This window comes from Camellia sinensis, chromosome 13 (genome assembly GCF_055761805.1).
Source record: "Camellia sinensis isolate YWXY chromosome 13, ASM5576180v1, whole genome shotgun sequence".
Lineage (NCBI taxonomy): Eukaryota > Viridiplantae > Streptophyta > Magnoliopsida > Ericales > Theaceae > Camellia > Camellia sinensis.
Genome location: NC_138973.1, coordinates 29,794,309 through 29,821,667, shown reverse-complemented (window position 1 = coordinate 29,821,667; position 27,359 = coordinate 29,794,309). Strand labels below are relative to the sequence as shown.

The following is a 27,359-nucleotide window of genomic DNA, read 5'->3' as shown; positions in this document are numbered from 1 at the left end:
GCACCACGTCCGTGGACATGTCCGACAACAACGATACACTCCATCAATCTTTCTTTTTTGGTACCAAACAGATGACTGCCATTTTCAACCATCTTCCTCCACCACACCTTTTTCACTCATCTTCCACTCTGCAAGTTCTCACCGCGTTTCTATGGAGGTAATGTTCTTGCATCATTTTCATTTTTAATATATTTGCGTGCAAAGAAATTGTAATTTATTTGGGAAGATTACATCAGTAGTCTTTGAATTTCGTTACTTGTCTTATTTTAGTCTCTCTAGCGTTAATTGACTCAATTTTAACTTTTAATTTTAGAGTTTACATCAATTTATTGCAATTGATAATGCCGTTACATTTTTGACAAAATTTTTCTATGTTGTCCATGAAATAGCTATTTTAGTTGGGTTTTTGATTTTTTACGAAAAAAGCTGCAGAAAAGTAGAGAGTGTAATTGTGATTGAGTGTTTTGACTTTTTAACTATTTTAATCAAAAAATCAACACTCCAAACGAATTCATTGAGATTAGGTCACTCAATTGATTAAGTTTATAATTGGAAAAATAACAACTCAGTGGGTATTTTAAAATGTAATTACAAATCAGCGATAAAGTTTATAAATATTAATAATTAAAATTATAAATTTTTTCATGAATTTGTAATAATTTTGTGTAATCACCACTATGTGGTAATTTCTCTTTTAATTTTATTTCTAAAAATAAGACACATGTCGTTCATATGTGCATTTGTCATAAAAAAAAATACAAACAATTGGTATCAATGAAGAAATTTGAGATAAAATAAAAAAGATTCAAGACCAAAATTGATCAACCTAAAATTATAGAGACCAAAAATGATATAAAGACTAGAATACATTGTTGGAGGGAGTGGGGTGCAAACAACTGTTGGTGATTCACAATGAGAGATTTAATACTCAAACAAACTGAAATTTACTTCACTCAAAATGATTCTGAAAAACACAAACAGAGCACTCTATTATTTTCTTTCTCTCCCACACTCTCATCTATCTCTGATACACCACACACAACTATATATATAGATAAACTAGTAGTGTGAACATATTTATTGCAGATACAGCTATCAGTGTGAATGCATTTAATGCGTATACGACTATAAACCACCGCATTGAATGCATCAACCAACACATTGAATGCAGCCTCCAATCAAGATTACTTCACAACATCCCCCCTTAATCTTGATTCTCCATGCTACTTCATTCCGAGCATTATCTTCATTCTGTTGAACAGATCATTTTTCAATGGCTTCGTGAAAATATCTGCAAGCTGATCTTGAGATTTGCAAGGAAATAATTCCACATCTTTATTTTTCACATGCTCTCAGATGAAATGATAGTGGGTGTCAATATGCTTACTTCTTTCATGATAAACTGGATTCTTTGCCAATGCAATTGCTGAGCGATTATCAACATAGATCTCAGTGGGTTTTTCTTGTGGAAATCCCAAATGCTTCAGCATGTTCCGTAACCATATTGCATGACACACAACTAAGTTGGCTGCAACATTCTCAGCTTCGCAAGTTGGTAATGTCACAATGGCTTGCTTCTTGGACAACCATGTGAAGGTTGTATCTCCCATAAAGAAAGTAAATCCCGTAGTACTTTTCCGTTCATCCAAGTCACGTCCCCAGTCGCTATCTGAGTAGCCAACAAGACTGAAATTATTAGTTGGTTTATAGAATGAACCATCATCGACTGTACCTTTGATGTAGCGAAGAATCCTCCTTGCTGCATAAAGGTGTGACTGATCTGGTGTTTCTATATATCTGCTGATCAGTCCTACTCCATAGAGTATGTCTAGCCTGGTGCAAGTAAGATAGCGAAGACTTCCAACTAGGCTCTTGAAATAAGTTGGATCCACATTACCTGCCTTCGTCCCTTTTCTGAGCTCTACTCCACTTTCTACATGAGTGTTCACTGGATTACAATTCTCCATTCCATATCTCTTGAGAATTTCCTTGGCATAGCCACTTTGGGAAACAAAAATTCCATATTTTTTTTGTTCCACCTCAATGCCGAGAAAATGAGCCATCAATCCAATATCTGTCATTTCAAATTCTTGGACCATGCTTCTTTTAAAGTCTTTGAACATGGCTGGGTTGTTTCCGGTGAAGATTAGATCAACATAAAGACAAGCAAGCAACATGCTTCCATCAGCATCCTTCTTCAAATATAGTGCATGCTCATATGGACATTTTTCAAAACTATTGTCATGAAAATACTGATCAATTCTAGTATTCCATGCACGCGGAGCTTGCTTCAATCTATAAAGTGCTTTCTTCAATTTGTACACTTTGTCTTCATGCCCATTCTGAATATACCCCGAAGGTTGTTCAATATAGATTTCTTCTTCAAGGAAACCATTAAGAAATGCAGATCTCATATCAAGTTGATAAATCTCCCACTTGCGTTGGGCAGCCAAAGAAATCATTAGCCTGATAATCTCCAATCGGGCAACTGGAGCAAACACCTCTCCACAGTCAATTCCAGCTCTCTACTTGTAACCTTTTGCTACTAACCTTGTTTTGTAGCGTTGCACTTCGCCTTGTGTATTCCTCTTTGTCTTGTGTACCCATTTCACTCCAAATGGTTTGTGCCCGTCCGGTAGACTGGTAAGCTTCCATGTGTCATTTTTCTCAATGGCATGAATTTCTTCATACATTGTTTTTTCCATTTATCTTCTTGGATGGCATCTGAGAAGGTAAGTGGATCACTATCTGCGAGTAGGCAGAACAAATTTAGATCTGCTTCTTCTGCAGCTTCATATATCTCTTGCAAATTTCTCATTGGTCTTGGTTGTTTGAAAAAACTATCATCTGATGATGATGATGATGCAGCACTTCTGTGAGAAACTGGCGATCTAGGTGCAGGTATTTTATGTGGAGGAGTTTGTGACTCATCTTGAACTTCTCTTGTAATTTTAACTGGAGCCTTTGATGTTTCATCTTCAAAAATGAGTTCTGCATCTTTGATAACTTCATCTTGATTCCAGTTCCAAGCTTCTTCTTCTTCAAATATCACATCTCTACTCATGATCACCTTTCTGGTAATGGGACTATACAACTTGTATCCCATTGTTCTATCTCTATATTCGACAAGGATACATTTTTCTTCCTTATCATCGAGCTTGGTTCTTCTTGCTTCTGGAATCTTGGTGTACGCAACACACCCAAATATTCTGTGATGATTGACACTTGGTTTATGTGAACTCCAAGCTTTTTCTGGAGTCATAGAATGAAGGCTCCTGGTTGGGCATCTATTTAGTAGATACACAGCACATGATACGACTTCAGCCCAAAATTGTTTGGGCAGTCCATTTCCTTTCAACATGCTTCTTGTCATATCTAAGATTGTGCGATTCTTCCTTTCAGCAACACCATTCAGCTGTGGCGTATAGGTTGGTGTTGTTTGATGCTTGATTCCATGCTCTTTGCAATAATTCTCGAAAGCATCTGATGTATATTCTCTGCCTTGATCTGATCGCATTGTCTTGATGTAGTAGCCGCTTTGCTTCTCTACAAAAGCTTTGAATTCTTTGAAGATACTGAACACCTCCGATTTTCTTTTAAGAAAATACACCCATGTCTTTCGGCTATAATCATCAATGAAGGTGAGAAAGTATATATTCTGTCCATTTGACATTGGTTTCCATGGACCACACACATCAGTGTGTACTAGCTCCAGCGGCTTTGTTGCTCTCTACTTCACTTCTTTAGCAAAGCTAGTTCTGTGATGCTTGCCAAGAATGCAGCTTTCACAGACTTCATTAGTATGAGCAATATGAGGGAGCCCTTTCACCATATTCTTGCTTGACAATAGTTTCAAGCTTCCAAAGTTGAGATGTCCAAACCTCAAATGCCATAGCCAGTCTTTGTCCTTGATGATGGCACTTAAACACTTCGCAGCATCATGTTGGATGTTTAATGCAAACATCCGATTCTTGGACATTCTCACCCGAGCTATCAAATTACCATGATTGTCTTCGATGGTAAGATGACAATCTTTCATGCTGATGTCGTATCCTTTCTGTAGGAGTTGTCCCATACTCAAAATGTTGTTCTTCATGGCAGGAGCATAATAAACATTGGCGATGTAATCATGATTTCCATTCTTGAGCTTGATCAGAATATTACCTCTTCCTTTCACTGGAGTCTTTGAAGAATCACCAAATTGTGCTTGTACAGTCTCGTCAAGCTCAACGAACAACTCTCTTTTACCACACATGTAATTACTGGCTCTCGAATCTAGATACCAAACATTGTTTTGGTTTTCAGTGTCTCCATGGTGGACAAACAGGACTGTAAGTCCAACTTTGTTTGTTTCCTCCTCGGCAAAATTTGCTTGCTCTCCGGCATCTGCTATTGTTCTACTTCAGCATTCATTGTTGTAATGCCCGAACTTATGGCATTGGTAGCACTGAACATTGCTTTTGTCAAATCCTGGTCGGTTGTTGTAACCACTTCCTCTACCTCTTGCTCTTCCTCTTGGGGCAAAGTGTGGTTGACTTCTTCCTCCTCTGGCTGGACCTCTTCTGCCTCTTCCTCTAAAACTAGAACTTCGATTATTGTAACCACGCCCTCTTCCTCGGCTTCTTTGTGATGTCCCCCTTTGCTCGTTTCTGTCATCTCTGAAAGACAACTTTGATGGAGGATCTTGCACTAGAGAACTTGAGGAAGTCTTCTTGTTGATCATTTGTTCATGAATCTCAAGTGTGCCCATCAACTCATCGGTGGTCATGGCATTGAGATCCTTGGACTCTTCTATTGCTACAACCATGTGCTCGAACTTGGGATTGAGTGATCGGAGAATCTTCTCTATCACTTGAAGAGATTCCATCTTCTCTCCACATCTTCTCATCTGATTAACAATGGTCAATGTTTTGTTAAAGTGCTCAGAAATTGACTCATTCTTATTCATGTGCAACATCTCGAATTCGCCACATAACACCTGGAGTCGAACTCTGATCGTCTTCTCAATTCCACGGTGTGAATTGCGAAGAACACTCCATGCCTCTTTAGAGGTTGTTGCTGCTGAAATCTTCTCAAAACTTGACTTATCAATGCCTTGATAAAGCAGATACAAGGCCTTTTTATCGTTCTTCCTTGAATCTTTTAACGCCGTCTTCTGAGCATTATTTAAATTTCGTTCATCTGTGAGAGTAGCTGGCTCATCATATTCTCGATCCACTAACTTCCACAAATCTTGTGAGGCTAGTAGAACTTGCATTTGAATACTCCAATTTTCATAGTTCTCCTTGCTGAGTTTTGGGAGCTGGGGTTGAAAGAAGTTGTTTATGGTGGCCATTGGTTGTCTTTAAAAAAATGTAAATTTTCAGGATGGAATTTGCAAATTTTAACCATACAGATGTGTCCGGAATACTCCAAATAGTTGGAAAGCCCTATTGGATCACCAGAAACAGTCTCCGAATGGCTCAAATCAAGCCAAAACAAGTTGAACGGTTCAGATCTGCAACTACACCTTAGCCGCGTCACACTGGATTAATCCTCCGGGTGCTGATATCAGCGGCTCAGTCAACGTGGCTTGGCTAGCGGCGCGACTCAGGCTTGGCTCGGGTTAGCGGCTCAGCTCAACGGCGGCTCAGCTCAGTCAGCGACTTGATCAAAGTCGGCTCGGCTCGGCTCGGTCAAAGCTAGTCAGCGGCTCAGATGACGTCAGTGGATGACGTCAGGCTCTGGCGCGTGCGCGTGTGGACCGTGCTTACATGTTGGCAGTGCATGTGGCGTGTGGGAGAGTGGTCGGGCGTGAGAACAGCGTCATGAGGCGCGTGTGGTGCGTGCGGGGCTGTATGATCTGATTTTTTGACACGGTTTTCACGGTTGTGCTCTTCTCGTCGGGAGCTTCAATCTAGTGTGATCAAAAATGGATTTCGACCATTTTGATTTCTAGGTAATTTTTGAAAACACACTCTGTTTTGAAAATTTTGCAAAATGGCTGCAAATTCAAGCTACCTTGTGCTCTGATACCACTGTTAAAGGGAGTGTGGTGCAAACCACTGTTGATGATTCACAATGAGAGGTTTAAAACTCAAACAAACTGAAATTTACTTCACTCAAAATGATTTTGAAAAACACAAACAGAGCACTTTATTATTTTCTTTCTCTCACACACTCTCATCTATCTCTGATACACCACACACAGCTATATATATATAGATAAACTAGCAGTGTGAACATATTTATTACAGATACAATTATCAGTGTGAATGCATTTAATGCGTATACGGCTATCAACCACCGCATTGAATGCATCAACCAACACATTGAATACAGCCTCCAATCAAGATTACTTCACAACATACATATACTAGCAGTGTAATTTGTTCATTTATTTATGTGGCTTGTCATATTTACCAATTTTGCACCAACAGGTGTCGCACAATTGCACTCCAAATTGATCCCAATGAGACCGTTTGGGTGACATTCATGGTCGATGTGCGAGGCAAGCCTGGCCTGAACTTGCCTCCTGGTTACTATGGCAACTCATCTGTCTCTCCAGCGACAGTTTCAAACGTTGAAATGCTATGTAAAAATCCACTAGAATATGCAGCAGAATTGGTTAAAAAAGCCGAGGCTCTTGTAAACAAAAATACATAAGGTCAGTGGCAAATTTCTTGGTGATCAAGGGATGACCTCCATATTCATGGTCATGGAATTTCATTGTTTCTGACACGACATGTGCCGGTTTTAGAGAGGTTGATTTTGGGTGGGGGAAGCCTATATATGGTGGTCCTGTTGGTGGCGCATCTTTTAGTAACCCCTATGCATTGTTTAGGAATGGTGATGGAGAGGATGGGATTATGGTGCCTATATGTTTGCCTGTGGCTGCTATGGAAAGGTCCAAGGTGGAGCTTTGGAGAATGACTCTGGGGACTAATGGGGATTCACATGTTGCAGAGCCCATTAAGATTACCTCTATGATCTAAATCAAATCAACTGTGCAACCCTATTACTTTTCTGTGTCAATATAGTTGGGATAGGTCAGTATGATGCTTCACGTACTGGAGTTGCAAATGAATCGAATTGTTCATGAACAAGTTCGGCTCAGCTTGGTTTGTTTAGTAAATGAGCCGAGCTCGAGCTCGCATAAGCTCGGCTCATTTATTTTTATTTAAATTATATAATAAATATATTATTTATATATTAAATAATATATAAAATATTTTTTTATTTAACTAATATAAATGATATTTAAAAAAATTATCGAGCCGAGCTCGAGTTTTATTAATATTAACGAGTCGAGCCGAGCTCGAGCCTAGTTCCTTCTCGAGCTGAGCTCAAGCTAAAAAAACGTGCTCAATAAGTAAATGAGCCAAGCTCGAGCTCAACAAAGCTCGGCTAGACTCGATTCGTTTGCAGCCCTATCACGTACTGGCCTTTTCTTTGTTGATATATGTCTAAGTATATTTTGTATATTAGATTCTTATCAATAAAATTTGTATTTTACTAATTAAAAAAAAAACTGAAATTAACCCAGTTGTATTTCACTACGTCGTGAGTTTTGATTTTGTATAATAATCAGTAAACGAATAGAGATAAGAGAAGTTACATACATTATATAACAGATGAGACTTGATTCTTAATATCAGACATCTGTGAGTTTTTATTTTCTTGTGGCTCTGTTTTTGCCTAGGTGTTGCCGGGCTATTAGTTTGAGATTCATGTGCTAACATTTAGATGTGATTGTTAAAATAATTTGTACATATAGGTTCAAATATGAAAATAAATAGTTTTAAAATTTTGCACAAGCAAAAATATTGGTATACATAAATTAAAATAATTTTAACAGATTGTTATATGAAGGTGTAAAATTATTTTTATTTTATTTATGGTGCTAAAACTTCAATAGATCACAACTTTGCATTCAATAATCAGTTTGGACGATATTTATTTATTTTTTTGTTTGATCCCATATATTTTTTCAAGAGCTATCCATATAAAATTTTCAAAGTCAATTTTGAACATTTATTTTCATAAAAAAAAAAAGGAAAAGTCATTTAGCTCTTTTGATTAATCAAAAAATTAAAAAAAAAAATTTGAAAATTTATATTTAATATTCATCTTATTTGAAAGGTGTTGAAAATACAAATCTAGATATGAATTTTGTCAAAAAGGGAGGTGTAAATTTCAAGTTATGAGATATATTTATTGGATTTTTTTTTTTTTGGGGGGGGGGGGGTACAAATTGTTGGACAAATTGTGTAATTAAACAAGATAAATAAATTCATGATTCATCAATTTCATTACGGAATAAGAAAAACATGCTGAATATTACAACCATATTTCATAGAAATACACAATACGATAAAATGGTAAAGAAAACAAACTGAAACCTGTGTGGTACTACAGTCTCCTTAAAACAGATTAGCCGCCTCATCGTGGGTGTTGGAGGTACTTCAACTTTTGTCTCTCAGGATACGATGGTTTAAACTGGCTAACGCAAAAGCACCTTTTGTTAGTTTTGGTGAACCAACAATGGCAGTACTCTCTCATACAGGAAGAATAAAAATTTCTAGAGGAAACATTGAACACAAAGGGAGAGCAAACTTTTTGGTGTTGAAGAATGAAGGAGAGGGTCTCTTTTTATATACATGGAGGGAGAGAGGAAAAGGCTTCTACAACAAATGCAGGTTTTAATTTTGCAAAATTCCTCAGACATAAATTGCAAAATTGATGGCTTTAATCCATCATGAATACAAAAGAGTTACCAGGTTTTATACAAATGTATGTTGTGTATAATCTGGCAGCCACCTTTCCCAATACCTCTTTCATGAGGCCAACTTAATGAGTCAATTTCTCATTCAAGTCTTAATGATTTTTTGTCATTCTTTTTGTGGTGTAAAAATTTTGTTACAAAGAATCTAAACCTATTTAATCCCAGCTCAACCAATAGTTAGGACCTACTTTAATTTCACATTAAAGTCACCAAAAAATTATTTTTTTCCAGCAATCTCCCACATGAATAAAAATTGACCGAATAAAGAAAACAAACAACGTTTACAACAAAGACTCGAAGAGAGAGCACTCAGACTAACCCTGTATCATAAAAAGTAGCTGTTGGCCTTGAACCTTTCGTAGTGCAAGTCTATCGGATTTACTGGCTGACCAATGAACATGATGTCTTGAACTGTTCTTCCGTTTGTGTAAACTGAGACAATAGACCTCACATAGGAGTTAGTCCAACCATTGTTCTTGTTCTCACTGGTGTGTCCGGTATGGCCCTGGAACACTAGCCTGATTTAGTGAGTGTTTTTAAAGAATTCGGCCTTACCACTTCTTAAAGAAGTGGCCCCACTTTGCATTCACATAGGTGACACAAAATCTTGAAAATCCTAGAAAATTTAGCAAGGCCACAAAAACCAACATGTGAACTATTAATCTAGTAAATTGCACAAATGGTCTTCGCCACAATATTTACCAAATTCCATAATGAGACAATCTTACAAACCAGTCCTCAAAACCTCTCTATGACATTTTTACATACACTTGGTGAGCATAAATCAAAAACATTAGTTTGCTCACCAACACAAGAAAACAGAGTCATGTTTTTGCGAAATTGAGAGAGAAAGAGAGTGTGAGAGAGAGAGAGAGAGAGAGAGAGAGCTTCCATTCGGAGAAAACAGAGTCATGTTTGGTGCGTTTATAGTCTTCCTTCTTCACGATGGCGATGGTGGAAGAGGAGGAGGTGCTGCCGGTTGTCGGCGAACGCGAGGAGGAGCGGCGGTGAGAGAGGGAGGTGAGAGGTGCAGCGGAGAAAGAGAAGGAGAGGAAAATGGAGAGAAATGCTAAAAATAGAGAGAGAAAGAGAGAGAGAGAGTTGCTAGTTTGTTATGGTTTGGGTTGAAAACAATATATATATATATATATATATAATTAATAACAATTCGTAGTCGCTAATTACTTTTTTAATCCCTCCAAAATTTGAAATCTCCCTCCAAATATTTTAGTTTTTTGGTGACTAAAATATTCTTTTGTCGCTGAAAATATATTTTTGGCGACTAAACTTTTGGTCACCAAAGATGAGAAATAATTTTTTTCTTTTCATTCGGCTACTAAACAATTTTAGTAGCTAAAACTAACTATATGGCTACTAAAATATTCTTTTGTTGCTGAAAATATACTTTTGGCGACCAAACTTCTGGTCGCCAAATATAAAAAATAATTTATTTCCTTTCATTCAGCCACTAAACAATTTTAGTAGCCAAAACTAGCTATACGGCTACAAAAAAAAATTTAGTCGCCAAATGTGATATTTTTAGCGACTAAAATTTTTTTTAGTCGCCAATAATTAATATTCCCTGACCAAAAAAAATTAGTAGCTAAATATTTGACTTTTGTCGACTAATATTATTTTTGGTCGCCAATTCTACAACTTTTGGTGACTAAATTTTTTTAGTCACCAAAAGTGGTCGCCAAAAGTGCATCTTGTTGTAGTGATATTTATATGTATAGCACGGGTGGATGTAACAAGTCCGCGGGGGGGACCTCGCTACAGTTCGGACTCTCGATTTTGTGTCGCGGTTCTTAATCTTGAACCAAAGAGTCCAAATCTGGCAAATCGTTTTGAGAAACAGATTTTTGAAAAAGTAGTGCCAAACATGGACTGCTTTGCCAGATACAGAGTCGCCACCTAAATATTTTTTTAAAATGGGAAATTTAGGAAACCCTGACTCGGTGCCGAAGGCCACATGTCTGTCATCACCGGAGTTGTCTCGGCTTGGGAGCTTGGGTACGATCGGGGAAGGTCAGCTATGAGCACCCCCTTTCGCCCGGTCCGAAAACCGGCCTCTACTAACCGTGATATCCGTTTTTGAAAACTTTATGTGTTCTTAAACCAATTATTAGCCTAGAATTACTACGTTATGCGCGCAGCAAACAAGTATAGACCAAATCGCCCAAATTGGAACAAAACATTTCATGTTTGTTTTTAAAATGGTTTGCTACTCGCAAGTAGGCTAAAATACAGATTTTGCCACCCTCAAGTGGGCTTTTAGGAAAAATGGTTTTGCCACTATCGAGTGGGCTTAAAACTCGCAATTTTAATGAATTATCCTAATTTAGGCAATTCGACCTTCATCCACAGGCATTCAAGCAGTTATATCACGTAAGCATTTAGCCGCATGGTAAACATGTTGTCATGGCAACATTCACACGCATGCGAGATGCTAAAGCATAACTACTTACATTGTACTCCGTGCCAAAACAGTAAACTAGTTAGCAAACATGCATGTCCTAGTTCATGTTAAAATGACTAATGCATCGCATGCGAAAATGTAATTAGAGTAGGCTCGGTTAACCTAAATATGGCATATGAGATGCAACCAATTGATTCACGTATTCAATTTGGAATTTGAAATACGAATGCAGTTAGTATGATGTACTGAGCCTAATGCGTGTAATACAAATGCATGAATGCACGCATGCATAGCATAAGGTATGCTAATTTCAAAAAATGCCCTAATCTACCATCATAAGCGGGTAAATAAAAGGGAAGAAAGAAATGGGGATTGGAAGACATACACACCACCCACACACACTTATTACATCTTTACCCTCACTCGGACGGATCAAATAAATATTACAGTCCCAAAATAATAAACGAATAAAATTATTACAAGATTTCTAATTTAATTTAAAAGAAAAGATGGCAAAGGAAAGAAGAGGGCAGCCGCAGCTTCTGCCTCGGGATGCGCGAATGATGCATGCTTGAATCCGTCTCGCCCGGAAAACCCGTACTGTACTCCTGCCGCCTCTGTTTGTACTGCCTTGTCTTTCTGAAAATTGCCAAAGTACTGGAGCAAGTTCCTTGCATCCTACAGAGCACCACCGGCCGGACAGAATTCCCACCGGCACTTCCAAAATTCCCATCGGCACTTGTTGGATTCATCGGCACTCCATATATTGCCGATCGGCACTAAATTCTGCCGGTCGGCAGAAACTTCCTGCAGAAGACAATTTGACAGCAAACAGAGAACAGGCAGTGCATGGCATGGGGGTCTCAGGTACATGTAGGCATGGTTGTGCTTCTTATCATATTTTAAACTCAAAGAAGCACGGCCTTCGATCTTTGAGCCATCAATGGAGCATGATGACCCAAGGGATCAAATTCGCCACTCAATGTAAGGATGCATGCAACAAACAAAATGAGATCCGAAGCCTTATCATGTCGAAGTCAAAGGCCCCGGTGACCGAGAATCAAGGTACATTGCATCACTTGGAGTATGAATGTCCCTTGACCCTCATGTTTGGCTTGACACCCCAAGCCAAACGATGCAATGCATGTTATGCTCACAAGGCTCAAAATGCAACATGGTACCAAAATGTAAAGCACAACGAGTACTATGCAACCAACATGACAAATGTGTAATGCCAAGCATGCAAGGTGCAAATGTGGTGCATACATAGACCAATTTGGTAATGGGATTAGCATGCTATGAGGCTTAATGAAGCAATCATGCAACTTACATAAAACAAGCATGCAATGGAGCCTTTGGACCATAAAGGGACAGTCCTTAGTCCACCCCAAGACAGCACCAAAAAGTGCCCAAAATGATGGACAACAATTCATGCCAACATGCAAGCTAATGGTCCCAAAGTTAAGGCACAAAAAGGAGGCAACTTACTCCCATCAACATGACCTCTCATGGCATGATTAAAACAAGTAAAAAAAAAACAGAATTTTTACATGCAAAATGGGACTCCAAAAACTCCTAAAATGGCAGCTACAATACCTCTCATGAAATGCTACCACCGAGACTCTTTCCTAGGCATAAGAGAGTACACCCTCAAGGCATGAAAGAGGTCAAGCATGCACACATGCAAACATGATTCTTGGACTAAAATAGCATGGCAAACAACTTCAACTCATTAAAGTGGATCAACTAAGGCATGCTAGTGATTCATGTACTTGAGGGTTCACAAGCCAAAATGCATGGCAACCATATCAAACATGTCAAACATGACCAAATGGATAACCAACAGGTTTTAAGCATAAAAAAAAGTGCTAACATCTTCGTGGAACCAACCCAACACACACAAGAATCATGGCCTAATCATGAGATACACTTCTAAGCAAAATGGAGCAATACAAAGCAAGTATTACAAGCATACGAGGAGGCATAAATCCAGCCAAAAACAGAGATCCCACATGACCTAAAAACACCCAAAAAGTTCTGAAATGAAGCAAAAACCAAGCAAGCATGCATGTCACCCTTTTGGGCCACAACTCAAGGAAACAAGACCATAAAGGGAGAGGGGTGTCCCTCCCCTATGAAAGACTTCAAACCGACTTTTTTAACACTAAAAATACACTGATTTTCAGTGGTGAAGGGATCAAGATACAAAGATGGCCAAAGCTTAACCAAAGAGGCAACAAAAGTGGCCAAACAAGGCCTAATAGAGTGAGTTTGCACCCAAAACACCAAACCACCTTAATGAAAGTTCTAAAGCATGAAAATATAAACCTTTTTTATGTTATACACAAGAGCTAAAACAGCAAGCAAGATAGGTAGAAAACTATTGCAAGTTTGGGGAATAAAAAGCAAGATGCTCACCCTTGAAGAACCCTTGAAGAACAAATGGTCTAGCCCTCTTCTTTTGATCAAAACCAGTCCAAAAACTCAAGAAAAAACCCCCCAAGCCCCTCAATCTCGGAGTAAGGTGTAATGGTGTGTGTAATGGGGCAAAAGTAAGGTAAAAACCACCTTTTGAGCTAAGAAACACACACAAAGGAGGAGAGAGAGGGAGGTATAGAGATAATATGTATCTATATCTCCCAGGGTCTGGTTTTTGGTTGCAAGAGTCTAACCTAGATCAAAGAGGAAGGCCCTCCTCTTATAAGACTCCCTCTTGCAAAGCATATTCAACAAGCTTGCTTAGAGGGAGATCCCTCCATACACGTGTATGGAGGGGGGAAGAGTTGGTGCCAGCTATCACAGCTGGCACAAAATATCTCCATAAAGTGGATGAACAGTGGTCGGCTGCCCAAAAATGCCATTTTGGCAAAAAACAGTGCCGACCGGCAATAAATTATGCCGACCGGCAAACAAAAGTGCCGATGGCAGAAAAAGACCATCCGGTGGCCTCCAGCCACTGCCGGTGGTGTGTGGGGATGCCTCATAAGGCATTCCCTGCCCTTCCAAGGAAAAACACAAGTGTTCGGTGCAAAACCAGACACTAAACGGTCAAGTTCGGAGATCCTGAGGCAGGGCGCGCGAGCCGAGACCTCCGGGAACTCCAAACGAACACAAACATGGATGATCACCGAGTGTTCAAACGGTGACGTCCAAGTCTTGAGGACGGTCAAAAATGGGGTGTCTACAGTGGAACACTAGTATTTTATGTAAATAAAAGGGTAAACTATTAATAGGTCCTAATAGTTTGACTTAGTTCCCGCAAAGTCTTATTGAAAATAAGTCTTAGTATAATCGTCACTAAAAATAATTTTTTGTGATAATTTGTTTACATATGTCGCTAAAAATTAACAATTAGTGACTTTTTTTGGTCATGATTTTTATAAATTGTCTCTAAAACTTATAGTTAGTGATTTTTTTCTATGACAAATAAAGTTAAAAATTAGTGATATTTTTTTGTGACGGTTTTTTTAAACTGTTGCTAAAAATTATAATTAGTGACATTTTTTGTGGCATTTTTTAAATTGTCACTGAAAATTAACAATTTGTGACATTTTTTAATAGTGTATGATAAAAAATGTCATTAATTATCATGAGACCTATTGGACAATAAGTCCACTTAATAAAACCTACACATAAGCCCCCCTAAATAAAATTCCTCCTTTATTAATCATCTATATCATTAATTTTAGCCTGCTTGCCAACTCTTGAATGTCAGTAATGTTCCATATACAATGAGTAATTATTCAATAGTTCTAGAGTACTATGAGACTTTATTTATGTAATACTCCAAAATTAGTTGTAGAGACATAATTTTAAGTTGTCCACGTAGTCTAGGTGCTTAGCCGAGGTGCCACGTAGGTGATTTCAACTGGCCGAGATGTGGTCAAACCACATCTGAATCCGAGATGTTCGAATGAGAGACTAGAGTCCTAGATGATGACAGATTCTCTGTTTGGATAATGTTAAACTCTTGAGAGAGTTGATCTTAGATAATTGATATCCTTATAAATGATAGAGTTTTATAAAGTAAGACTACTAGGGGATAAGGGCTGGCTATAAAAGTAAGGCACCTCCGTGGGTCTAAAGTATGCTTTTGATTGTGAGTTGTTTACTTGAATTGATATCTTGTAAGATGAGTTAATTGATTTGATCATCGGAGTGTCTATGGGTGGACAAGTCATCTTGGTGTTTGTTGTCTCCTTGTGTGCAAGTGTTGGGCTCTTCTATTCTTTTGTGTGCTCTACGACTAAGTTTCTTAGATTGTGGTAAGGAGATCTAGTTTGGTTGTGAAGTCAAAAATCAATACCCACAATTTAGCACCATCTGTGAGAATTTAGTAGGAATAGATGGCCAACATATGACAAGGAGGATATGAAGGATCGTATTGATTCTTGATTCTTGTTTTTTGTTTTTGATGAGTGGACATTTGAGTCCTTGTTTCATGAAGCCGACGAATCATAATCTCGGTCAGAGGAGTATCTCTAACATGTTGTTTAGCCAATATATTGGAAGATTAGACGTTATAGATTCCATCATCTGAGGTTGCCGAGGTAATAGAACCCACGGGGTAGTTGTGGAGACATAATTTTGAGTTGTCCACGTGGCCTAGGTGGTTAGTCGAGGTGCCTCGTGGGTGATTCTGATTGGCCGAGGTGTGGCCAAACCACATTTGAATCTGAGATATTTGAATGAGGGAGTAAAGTTCTAGATGATGATAGACTCTCTGTTTGGGTAAGATTGGACTTTTGAGAGAGTTGATCTTAATCCAAATAGGAAGAGTCTTGGATAATTGATATCCTTGCAAATGATAGAATCATATGATGTAAGACTTCTAAGGACGAGGGCATTACTGGCTATAAAAGTAAGGCACTCTCGTGGGTCTAAGGTATGCTTTTGATTGTGAGTTGTTATAGACATCTCATTTTGACTAGCCATTGGATTTAGGCATTTCCTTCTAAACACTAAATGATGAAAATTGGAATATCCCATTTTACGAATTTCTCAGCAGAAAACCCAAATTTGTTGAGGTAAACTTACAAAGTTAAGTAAGTTTATAATTTTGCTCTTAAAAATATGACACATAACACTTATGTGTATATTTGTTATTTAAAAAAAAAATTACTAATAGTTGTAACCAATTAGATCAAATTGAGATAAAGTCATAAATTTAAGGTCAAAATCGAGCCAATTGAAATAACATGGAATAAAATGACACAATGATCAAGGTACAAGGACTACCGTCATAATTTTTTTTATTTTTTTATGTGTTGGACAATCTTTACTGTATTTAAACGATTTAATTCTATTGTGTACACAACAACAATTAGAATTTAAAGAAATAAAGAAAAGGAGAGAATTTGTTTGATTACAAAAATCAAACTCTAAATAATAAATAAATAAAAACAGATTTTATTTTGTTACAAACAAAATTTAAATCTGATTTTAATAAATAAAAAACAACACTGAAAAGTAAATTAAATAACTTACTTGATTTAATTTGTTCGATTTATTTTCTGACCAAGTCCAGTGTTTGACACTGTGTCCTTAAGACAGATTCGTCCTCTCCACGGTGCTTTCAGAATTTGGACGTCTATCTCCCAAGATGAAATGATCTCACCACAAACAATAGCAGCACTACAAATTGTTTGCCTTACGAACACACTAAGTGTTTACACTCTTTCTTTTGAAAATAAAATGCAGCAAGATGAAGAATATAATTAGCAGAGGTGAAATACGAAATTTCTGAATGGAAAACATCAAATGAGGGTGGTCCTATTTATAGATGTGAAGGTGGCTCTTGGTTTTGAATTGAACAGGTATGTGGCTCTTGGTTTTGAATTGAACAGGTATGATACCTGTTGGGTTTTGAATTTCAAACAGATTCAACAATTCAAACAGATAGCAATTACGGGAAGGGCCCTGTTTGGGTGTGCACTAATTCCAAAACAGTTTATTTCTGTTTGAAAACGGGAAGGGCCCTGTTTGGATGAACAAAAAATCCAAACCAATTTAATTTGAATTTTGGATTTTATTTTAATAAAAAATAAAATTAAATTCAAATGTTACCCAACCACACACCACGCACAAGCCCAGGCCCAGCCGACCGGACGGACGGCGGCGGCGGCGCGCGCGCGCGTGTGTGGTGATTTTTGGGTCCAATGGGTCTAGCCCATTTTGCCCATAACCTCTCCCTCTAAAACACTTGGGTACCCCTTGGGGCACACCCCAAGTATCTCACCCTAAGCCTTATAAACCCTTTCAAAACTTCCCACCAAATCAATGTGGGACAAGCCAATTTACAACCTTAAGGAATTTCCACCAAAACTCCATTTCCATGGAGTACACTTTGGCTTCAATTTCTCATTCACTCGGTAATGGTTTTGAGCAACCAAATATACCACGTGAATCACAACGCGGCATAGAACGCGTTACCACTTTGACCCGAGTAAATCGACACTCGGGGCCCACCTAAAAAATAGACCGAACTTAGGAAAAAATTCTGGTTTTATCCAGAATTTTTTAATCAAGATATAAGTAATCATTAAAAGCAAAGCTAATCCTTATACCCCTGCAGACAACATATGTTGCAGATATCACTCTCACCATAGGAATGGGTAGGAATTTCAATCCCTTGGTGATTTCTGGTGAGCCATACATAACTTAGTTGTCCCTTTGAACTTAGTTCTTGGGATCTCCAGTCATATAAGTAGGGTTACTATTATGATGACTCTTATGTAATAGGCTTTAATCCCATCCCCTTCGATGAACTATATACTATCTTTTTGTCAAACCTTTTGTTAACGGATTCGCAATATTCTCTTTAGATTTTATATAATCTATTAAGATTATTCCGTTTGACAACAATTGCCTTACAGTATTATGTCGACGACGTATATGTCGTGACTTACCGTTATACATGTGATTTTGTGCCCTGCCTATTGCAGATTGACTATCACAATGAATGCAAATAGCTGGCACAGGTTTTGGCCACATTGGAATGTCTTCTAAGAAGTGACGAAGCCATTCTGCTTCTTCACCTGCTTTGTCTAAAGCAATGAACTCGGATTCCATTGTGGATCGGGCGATGCACGTTTGTTTCGTGGACTTCCAAGAAACAGCAGTGCCTCATAGAGTAAAGACATATCCACTAGTGGATTTTGAATCTTTAGTATCCGATATCCAATTGGCATCACAATAACCTTCAAGTACTGCTGGATATCGAGTAAAGTTCAAACCATGATCACGAGTAAATCTTAGATATCTAAGAACTCGAATGATCGCTTTCCAATGGTCTTCTCCAGGGTTACTAGTGTACCTACTCAATTTACTGATAGCATAAGCTATATCAGGACGAGTACAATTCATTAGGTACATTAGGCTTCCAATGATTTGGGAGTATTTTAACTGAGACACTGCATCACCTTTATTTTTCGATAAATAAAGACTGATGTCTACAGGTGTTCTAGCTAAATTCAAATCATCCTTGATAAATTTATCAAGAATTTTCTCAATATAATGAGATTGAGATAATGTATATTCGTCAAATATTTTAGTAATTTTCATTCCTAATATAACATCTGCGACCCCCATATCTTTCATATCAAATCTCTTGTTAAGCATCTGCTTAGTTGATTTGATCATGTTTTGACTGCTTCCAATGATAAGCATGTCATCCACATAAAGACAAACTATGACATATCCTTGGTCAGTGTTTTTAACATAGACGCATTTGTCACATTCGTTTATCTTAAACCCATTAGTAAGCATTGCATGATCAAATTTTTCATGCCATTGCTTAGGTGCTTGTTTTAATCCATAAAGGGATTTTACAAGTCGACAAACTTTCTTTTCTTGCCCTGATACTACAAACCCTTCGGGTTGTTCCATATAGATCTCTTCATTTAGATCACCGTTTAAGAAAGCTGTCTTAACATCCATTTGATGTATTTCTAAATTAAACAATGCTGCTATAGAAATAAGCATGCGAATGGATGTTATTCTTGTCACAGGGGAATATGTGTCAAAATAGTCCAGACCTTCCTTTTGTCTGTAACCTTTAACAACAAGTCTTGCTTTATACTTATCAATTGAACCATCTGCTTTCATTTTTCTCTTGAATATCCATTTATATCCAAGAGGTTTAGAACCTGGTGGAAGATCCACCAATTCCCAAGTATGATTTTGCATAATGGATTCAATTTCATTATTAACAGCCTCTTTCCACAAAGGTGCTTCAGGACCTGTCATTGCTGCCTTAAAGCTTTGAGGTTCATTTTCTAACAAGTACGTCAGAAAATCTGGACCAAAGGATTTTGATGTTCTTGCTCTCTTACTTCGTCTAGGTTCATCATTAGTTAAATCCTGTTGGTCAAGACTATTACTAGTCTCTTGTGTTTGATTGTCATTAGTCTCTTGACTTTGTGTACAATCATAAGTTCTTTTCTGTGAACTTAATTCCTGTCCTTTCTTGTAAGGAAAGACATGTTCAAAAAACACAGCATTCCTTGACTCTATAATAGTGTTCACATTTATATCAGGTATATCTGATTTATAAGTCAAAAACCGATATGCACTACTATTCTGAGCATAACCAATAAACACACAATCTACTGTTTTTGGTCCAATCTTAGTCTTTTTAGGAACAGGTACTTCTACTTTTGCCAAACACCCCTACACTTTTAAGTATTTGTAGGAAGGTGGTCGACCTTTCCATAATTCATAAGGAATGCTTTTGGTTTTCTTGTGGGGTATTCTATTAAGAACATAATTAGCAGACAATATTGCTTCCCCCCACAAGTTCTGTGGTAAACCTGAACTTAGTAACATGGCATTCATCATTTCTTTTAGGGTTCTATTCTTCCTTTCAGCAATTCCATTTTGCTGTGGAGAATAAGGGGCTGTAGTTTGGTGAATAATGCCATGTTGTGCACAAAATTCATTTAATGGTGCATCATATTCACCACCCCTATCACTTCTAACCATTTTAATGGTTTTACCAAGTTGATTTTCAACTTCTGTTTTGTAGAGTTTAAACATTTCTAAGGCTTCATCTTTACTTCTAAATAAATAAACATAACAATATCTTGTGCAATCATCGATAAATGTTATGAAATATTTTTTGCCTCCTCTAATTTGAATAAATTTTAAATCACATACATCAGTATGAATTAATTCTAGAGGTTCGGTTTTTCTTTCAACCGATTTAAATGGAGCCTTAGTTAGTTTCGCTTCTACACAAATTTCACATTTATGATTAGGATTAATTTCAAACTTTGGTATATAATCTAAACCAATTAATCTACGCAAAGCATCAAAATTCACATGTCCTAATCTACCATGCCATAAATTTGACTCAAGAATATAAACAAAAGATGTGTTATTCTTATTCATAGCAACTTTCGGTACAACTGTCATTACATTCAACTTAAAGAGACCATCACTCATGTATCCCTTACCAACATACATACCACTCTTTGTTAATACAAATTTATCAGACTTAAATACAAGCCTAAAACCATTTTTACTTAACAAAGACCCAGAAACTAAATTCTTCCGGATGTCAGGTACATGCAGTACGTTGTTGAGGGTCAGTTCTTTCCCTGATGTCATCTTCAAGATCACTTTCCCTTGTCCAGTCACAGTAGAAGTAGAAGAATTTCCCATGAAAAGTTGTTCACCATTTGCTGCCTCATTGTAGGTAGTGAACATCTTCTTGTCCGCACATATGTGACGAGTTGCTCCAGTGTCAACCCACCACTCTTTGGGATTTCCAACCAAGTTAGCCTCAGACACCACAGCAGAGAGGTTGATGTCATTCACTCCGTCAGAGATGTAATCCAATTCTGTTACATTGGCCTGATTGGTGGTCTTCTTACTTGTACTTCCATGATTCTTTTTAGGGCGGCGGCAGTCAGAAGCTCGATGTCCAGTTTTGCCACAGTTATAGCATTTTCCTTTGAACTTCTTGCTACTATCGCCTTGTTTAGGACCATCTCCAGTAAACTTTCTCTTTTTGTTATGTGGTTTATGAACTTGTTCAACCATATTTGCCTTGGACTCAATGGGATTTTTCCCATTCCTCTTTTCAGCCTTTCGGTTATCTTCTTCAATTCTTAATCTTACAATCAATTCATCCATAGTCATCTCTTTGCATTTATGTTTTAAATAATTTTTGAAATCTTTCCAAGCCGGTGGTAACTTTTCCACTAAAGCAGCGACTTGGAATGACTCGCTAAGAGACATACCTTCTGAATGAATATCATGCAAAATTATTTGAAAACTTTGAACTTGAGATATTACCGTTTGGGAGTCTACCATAAGAAAGTCCAGAAATTTACCGACGACAAATTTCTTCGTGCCGGCATCTTCTGCCTTGTATTTCTTCTCCAAAGAATCCCACAATTCTTTTGCTGTTTTCAGAGGACTGTATACATTATACAGCATATTGTCAAGGCCATTTAGGATGTAGTTTCTGCACAGGAAATCTGAATGTTTCCAAGCATCTACAGCGGCAACAACTTGTCGATCACTTTCACCCTCTTTAAGTGCTGGAGCCTCTTCATGGAGAAACCGGGCCAAATTAAGAGTTGTAAGATAGAACAGCATCTTCTGCTGCCATCTCTTAAACTCGGTACCGTTAAATTTTTCCGGTTTTTCTCCATGATTGATTGGTACATGAACATGGTTCTGGATAGGGACCGATATAGGTGTAACAATAGGAGTACCACTGCCAGATGCAGTTTCAGTTGTAGTAGCCATAATTTCTGATTAGAAAAATCAGAAAATATTAAAACACAAATTAATTTTCTAGTTACTAAAACCAGAAAATAATTATAATAACAAAATAATTTTATTTTCCTTGTTACTAAAACTAGAAAAATAAAATATAACAAGAATTTTCTGTAATACCAAATAATATTCTGAATTGTTAATGACACCAGTATCGTACTACTAGTTGTTGTCAAAGAAAAGAAACAGTATATTACTACTATCTGTCAAATAGCATAAATCACTATTTGTTTTTCCAACCAGAATATTAATTTGAAAACACAGAAAATTAAATACAATGAAGATACCCAAAAACGATTCTGTCTTAAGATTGTTGGACAATCTTCACTGTATTTAAACGATTTAATTCTATTGTGTACACAACAACAATTAGAATTTAAAGAAATAAAGAAAAGGAGAGAATTTGTTTGATTACAAAAATCAAACTCTAAATAATAAATAAATAAATAAATAAAAATAGATTTTATTTTGTTACAAACAAAATTTAAATCTGATTTTAATAAATAAAAAACAACACTGAAAAGTAAATTAAATAACTTACTTGATTTAATTTGTTCGATTTATTTTCTGACCAAGTCCAGTGTTTGACACTGTGTCCTTAAGACAGATTCGTCCTCTCCACGGTGCTTTCAGAATTTGGACGTCTATCTTCCAGGATGAAATGATCTCACCACAAACAATAGCAGCACTACAAATTGTTTGCCTTACGAACACACTAAGTGTTTACACTCTTTCTTTTGAAAATAAAATACAGCAAGATGAAGAATATAATTAGCAGAGGTGAAATACGAAATTTCTGAATGGAAAACATCAAATGAGGGTGATCCTATTTATAGATGTGAAGGTGGCTCTTGGTTTTGAATTGAACAGGTATGTGGCTCTTGGTTTTGAATTGAACAGGTATGATACCTGTTGGGTTTTGAATTTCAAACAGATTCAACAATTCAAACAGATAGCAATTACGGGAAGGGCCTTGTTTGGGTGTGCACTAATTCCAAAACAGTTTATTTCTGTTTGAAAACGGGAAGGGCCCTGTTTGGATGAACAAAAAATCCAAACCAATTTAATTTGAATTTTGGATTTTATTTTAATAAAAAATAAAATTAAATTCAAATGTTTTTGGCCCAAAAAGATTAGAAGCCCAACCGACCGGACGGACAGCGGCGGCGACGCGCGCGTGTGTGGTGATTTTTGGGTCCAATGGGTCTAGCCTATTTTGCCCATAACCTCTCCCTCTAAAACACTTGGGCACCCCTTGGGGCACACCCCAAGTATCTCACCCTAAGCCTTATAAACCCTTTCAAAACTTCCCACCAAATCAATGTGGGACAAGCCAATTTACAACCTTAAGGAATTTCCACCAAAACTCCATTTTCATGGAGTACACTTTGGCTTCAATTTCCCATTCACTTGGTAATGGTTTTGAGCAACCAAATATACCACGTGAATCACAACGCGGCATAGAACGCGTTACCACTTTGACCCGAGTAAATCGACACTCGGGGCCCACCTAAAAAATAGACCGAACTTAGGAAAAAATTCTGGTTTTATCCAGAATTTTATAACCATTTCCAACATTATGTTCACCAGCCTTATCAAGCTGAACTTACAACTACTCGAGCTCGGCTCGATTAATGAACAAACCTAAAAATTAAATTCGAAGTTGTTCATTTAGTAAACAAAACGAACTCAAATGAGCTTTAACTGAGTCGAGCTTAAATTATTCATAAATAGTTCAGGTAGTTTGCAGCCCTACTTGTACCCTTTTAGAATGGATTTTATTATCGTGCGCCCTTAAAGCCCCGTTTGGAAAATGACTTTTTGACTAAAATATAAAATAAAAAAAAATCAATATTGTTGGAAAGGACGTTTTGACTTCCTACACATAAAAAAAAAATGCAAAAAAAGAAGTGAATAAGAAGAAATAATTGTCTTTGTAAAATAAATGAAAATGAATCTTTAACTTTTTTTTTTTGGTAAGAATTGAAACATTTTTTATTTTTAACTTTTTAAGTAAGTTTTTAACTAAAATAATCATGTGTCAAACGACCACTTAGGATATATATAAAGAAATTTATAAAGATTTGTATATACTCCAAAAAATATCTATAATATAAAATATATTTTTAAATTTTTTTTTTTTTTTTGAACATATACCATTAAGGCAAATGTTAAAAATAATTTTTAGAAATATAAATAGTAGTTTCATCTAAGGGTATCTCCAGCAGCCTCTTTATTTCACCAAAATCTCTACAATAGCAAGCCAAAGGCCTAAGTTTCTTCTCCAGAAACCTAGCTAATGTGAAGCTAAACTAACATTTTGTTACAGTACCTCGCTAGGAAAGACGAGGTACTGTGCACTAGTTTTTATTTATTTTTTTATCCTTTTTTAATTCAAACTTTTGTTTCTCTTTCTCTGGCACTCTTTCTCTGTTCTATTTGTTTTCTTAATCTGAAATCTCTCGGCTCTTTCTCATAAAAAAACTTAAAAATATAAGGGTAAATTATAAATACACCTCCTGAGATTTGCTGAAAATACGAATTGTCTTCCACAGTTTGGAAAATTACAAATAGCTCCTTGTCAGAATTTTTTATTTAACAAAATTAATTGAAAAAGTAAAATTTCTAACTATTCACCTATACAATAATAAAATTATCTGAATTATTAATTGAAATAAAATTTTAACATTATTAAAAACTGTTTATTAACTTGATGATTTATTAATAAAAGGACCTATTTGTTATGAAATTAAAAACCTTAGGGGCATAATGTAATTTCTAGAACCACATGGGATCATTTATAATTTAAGTAAACCTCAGAGGTGTGTTTGTAATTTACCCAAAATAGAATTTTTATACATAAAATTTATAAATAAAAATAATGACTGTCGAAAAATACGACCGTTTGAAAAATAAGACAGTAAAAAAATATAACATTTATAAAAATATAATTATATTTAAAAGAATGGAAAAAAATAATAATTTGAAAGAAGTTAGTTTTTTTTATTTTTTTAATGACAAAGAAGGTAGCTAAAGTATAAGAATATTTTAATAGAAGATAACTAGAGTAGATAGTTTTATTGGAGTGTATATTAAAAAAATGACTAGTTAAAATAGTAAAATAAAATTTTAAATAGTTACTTTGACAATCTTTACTGAAGATGCTCTAACTCCAATTAGGGTTATGCATAATACCGCTATAACTGCCAAAATTGCATCGAATCATATCGAACCGCGCAAAAATTTCAACTCTGGCGGGCGGGTTGGGCGGGTGGGAGGCCCAGCACTGGCGAGTCAGCGCGGGTGGCTGGTGGAATTTCCCAACCCGCAGGTCAACCCGCCCCGCCCCGCATATGTTTAAAAAAAAAAAAAAACTGTTATGCTTATACACACACAGACCTTATACTCACACAGACACACACACACACATAATAATTTCCCCATCAAACCTAATTGACACCCACCCACACATTTCAACTTCGTCTCATTCACACACACAGTCTTTCCTCACCGTCACTGCTACAACATTTCATCGCCGCTGCTATAACATTTCATCGATTCACACACATCGCCGCTGCCGCTGTGCTGATCGCCTCTTCGTCGACAGCCTTTCCTCACTGCCACCGTTGGTTTCTCCTTCTAACCTCAATAGCAATGCCTAATTTGCCTCCAATTGAGAACCACATCCTCGACTGAGAAGGGGAAGTCCTTAAAAGAAGTTTTGAGCCAAAGAGCTAATCTGATCTTGATTAGTTCCCACAAATCTGCAGAATTAGGATAAGCATCACTAAAAACACACTCATTCCTATGCTTCCAAAGAGACCAGAGAACTACTCGTGGAATTGCTCCCCAAAATTTCCTGAGTGGACGCTTAAATTTACCACCCCTCCATCAATTGAACAGGCCTGCCACAGATTGTGGAATACACTACTGAAGCTCCTAGTCATGTAACACAGATGACCAAATGGTCCAAGAGAAATGGCAATGAAGCAGAACATAAGTAGCAGATTCAGGAGCCACTTTGCAGAAAATACGTAAGGGTGAAACATAGCTGCCAAGAATGCCAATATTGAGCAAAAAAATAACTGTTTTGATTTTGTTTTTCCAGGCTAACCATCCAAAAAAATGGACTTTGGGGGGGTAAGATATTGCTTTAAACGAACTTGCTAATGCTGAGATGAGGCTCAAGGAGAGAGTTGCAAAGAGAATATAAAGAAGACACGGAGAAATCACTAGAACCTGAGGCTGCAGAGGACCACACCAGGCTGTCAGCACTGTTAAGGCTCAATGGGGGAGCAGAGGATAACAACATAATCAACCTAGCTTCAGCAGCCACTTCCCAAGCATATAGTACTCTTCTATAGAGAAAGTTCCAGACAGTAGTGCTGGTTTTCTTGGCATAAAAATGATGAAGAGATCCATTCGTATCAGCAGACAAGTTGAAAAGAGAAGGGAACTCATCCTTGAGATAGGCAGATCCACACCACTTATCATGCCAAAATCTGATACGATTGTCGTCCCTCACCTTGATTTGGCAGTTATCCAAGAAGAAGTTAAAAGTATTCGAACTATGAACCCCTATGAAGATAATGTCCTTCCATACCCTAGAGTGCTTGTAGGAGGATTGCACAGGGATGCCAACACTCTACCTCAATCTTATACTAGTTGCATATAACTTTTCTCCAAAATGCAGTAATTTGGTTTCCAAATTTCCACCACCATTTGAGAAGCAAACATGCATTAACATCCCTAATCCTTCTAATGCCCAGGCTGCCTTCGGCAACACTCTTTGTAACCTCTAATCATTTTACCAAATGTACTTTTTTTTTTAGACCATTACCACCCCACAAGAAAGCAGCCTCAATTTTTTCAATTTCACGAGCCACACCTTCAGGCATCTTGAAGAGGGAGAGATAGTACATAGGGAGACTTGAGAGGACAGACTTGACTAAGGTTAACCTCCCTGCAAAGGACAACATTTTCCTCTTCCAACCTAATAGTCTAGATCTAATATTATCAAGCACAGGCTTCCAGGTTGATTTTCTACTTGGGTCCCTTGCCGATCTATTAGCCTCTCATTTCCTCACCGCCGTTGCTGTGCCGATCGGCTCACCACCACCGCTGTTAGTCTCTGTGTGTGTGTGTGTGTGTGTGTGTGTGCGCGTGTGTGTCTAATAGTTTCTTTCGCTGCTCTCTCTCTCTCTCTCTGATTTATATGCTCTCTCTATATATATATATATATATAACATCAGTGAATAAATAGTGATAATTTTAATTTTAATTTATACTTATTATAATTTTTATTTATAATTGATAATTTTAGTAATTGTAATTTTATTGTGTGAATTTAATTTTTATTTATACTTATTATAATTTTTTTCTATATGT

General features: G+C 37.0%; 2 protein-coding genes across 2 annotated transcripts; both read right to left on the bottom strand.

Moving 5' to 3' along the window:
* Positions 1–4,402: 4,402 nt before the first annotated feature.
* On the bottom strand, positions 4,403–5,335 carry LOC114279719 (uncharacterized). The gene has a single exon (XM_028222001.2). The coding sequence runs from the start codon at positions 5,333–5,335 to the stop codon at positions 4,403–4,405; it is 933 nt and encodes a 310-aa protein (XP_028077802.2).
* Positions 5,336–25,910: 20,575 nt separating this feature from the next.
* Positions 25,911–26,950, bottom strand: LOC145805269 (uncharacterized). The gene is made up of 3 exons (XM_082900377.1): positions 26,812–26,950; positions 26,135–26,549; positions 25,911–26,022 (listed from the first exon to the last, which is right to left on the bottom strand). Exons 1-3 carry the CDS (start codon positions 26,948–26,950, stop codon positions 25,911–25,913), a joined length of 666 nt encoding a protein of 221 aa, XP_082756503.1.
* Between the last annotated feature and the right edge of the window lie 409 nt (positions 26,951–27,359).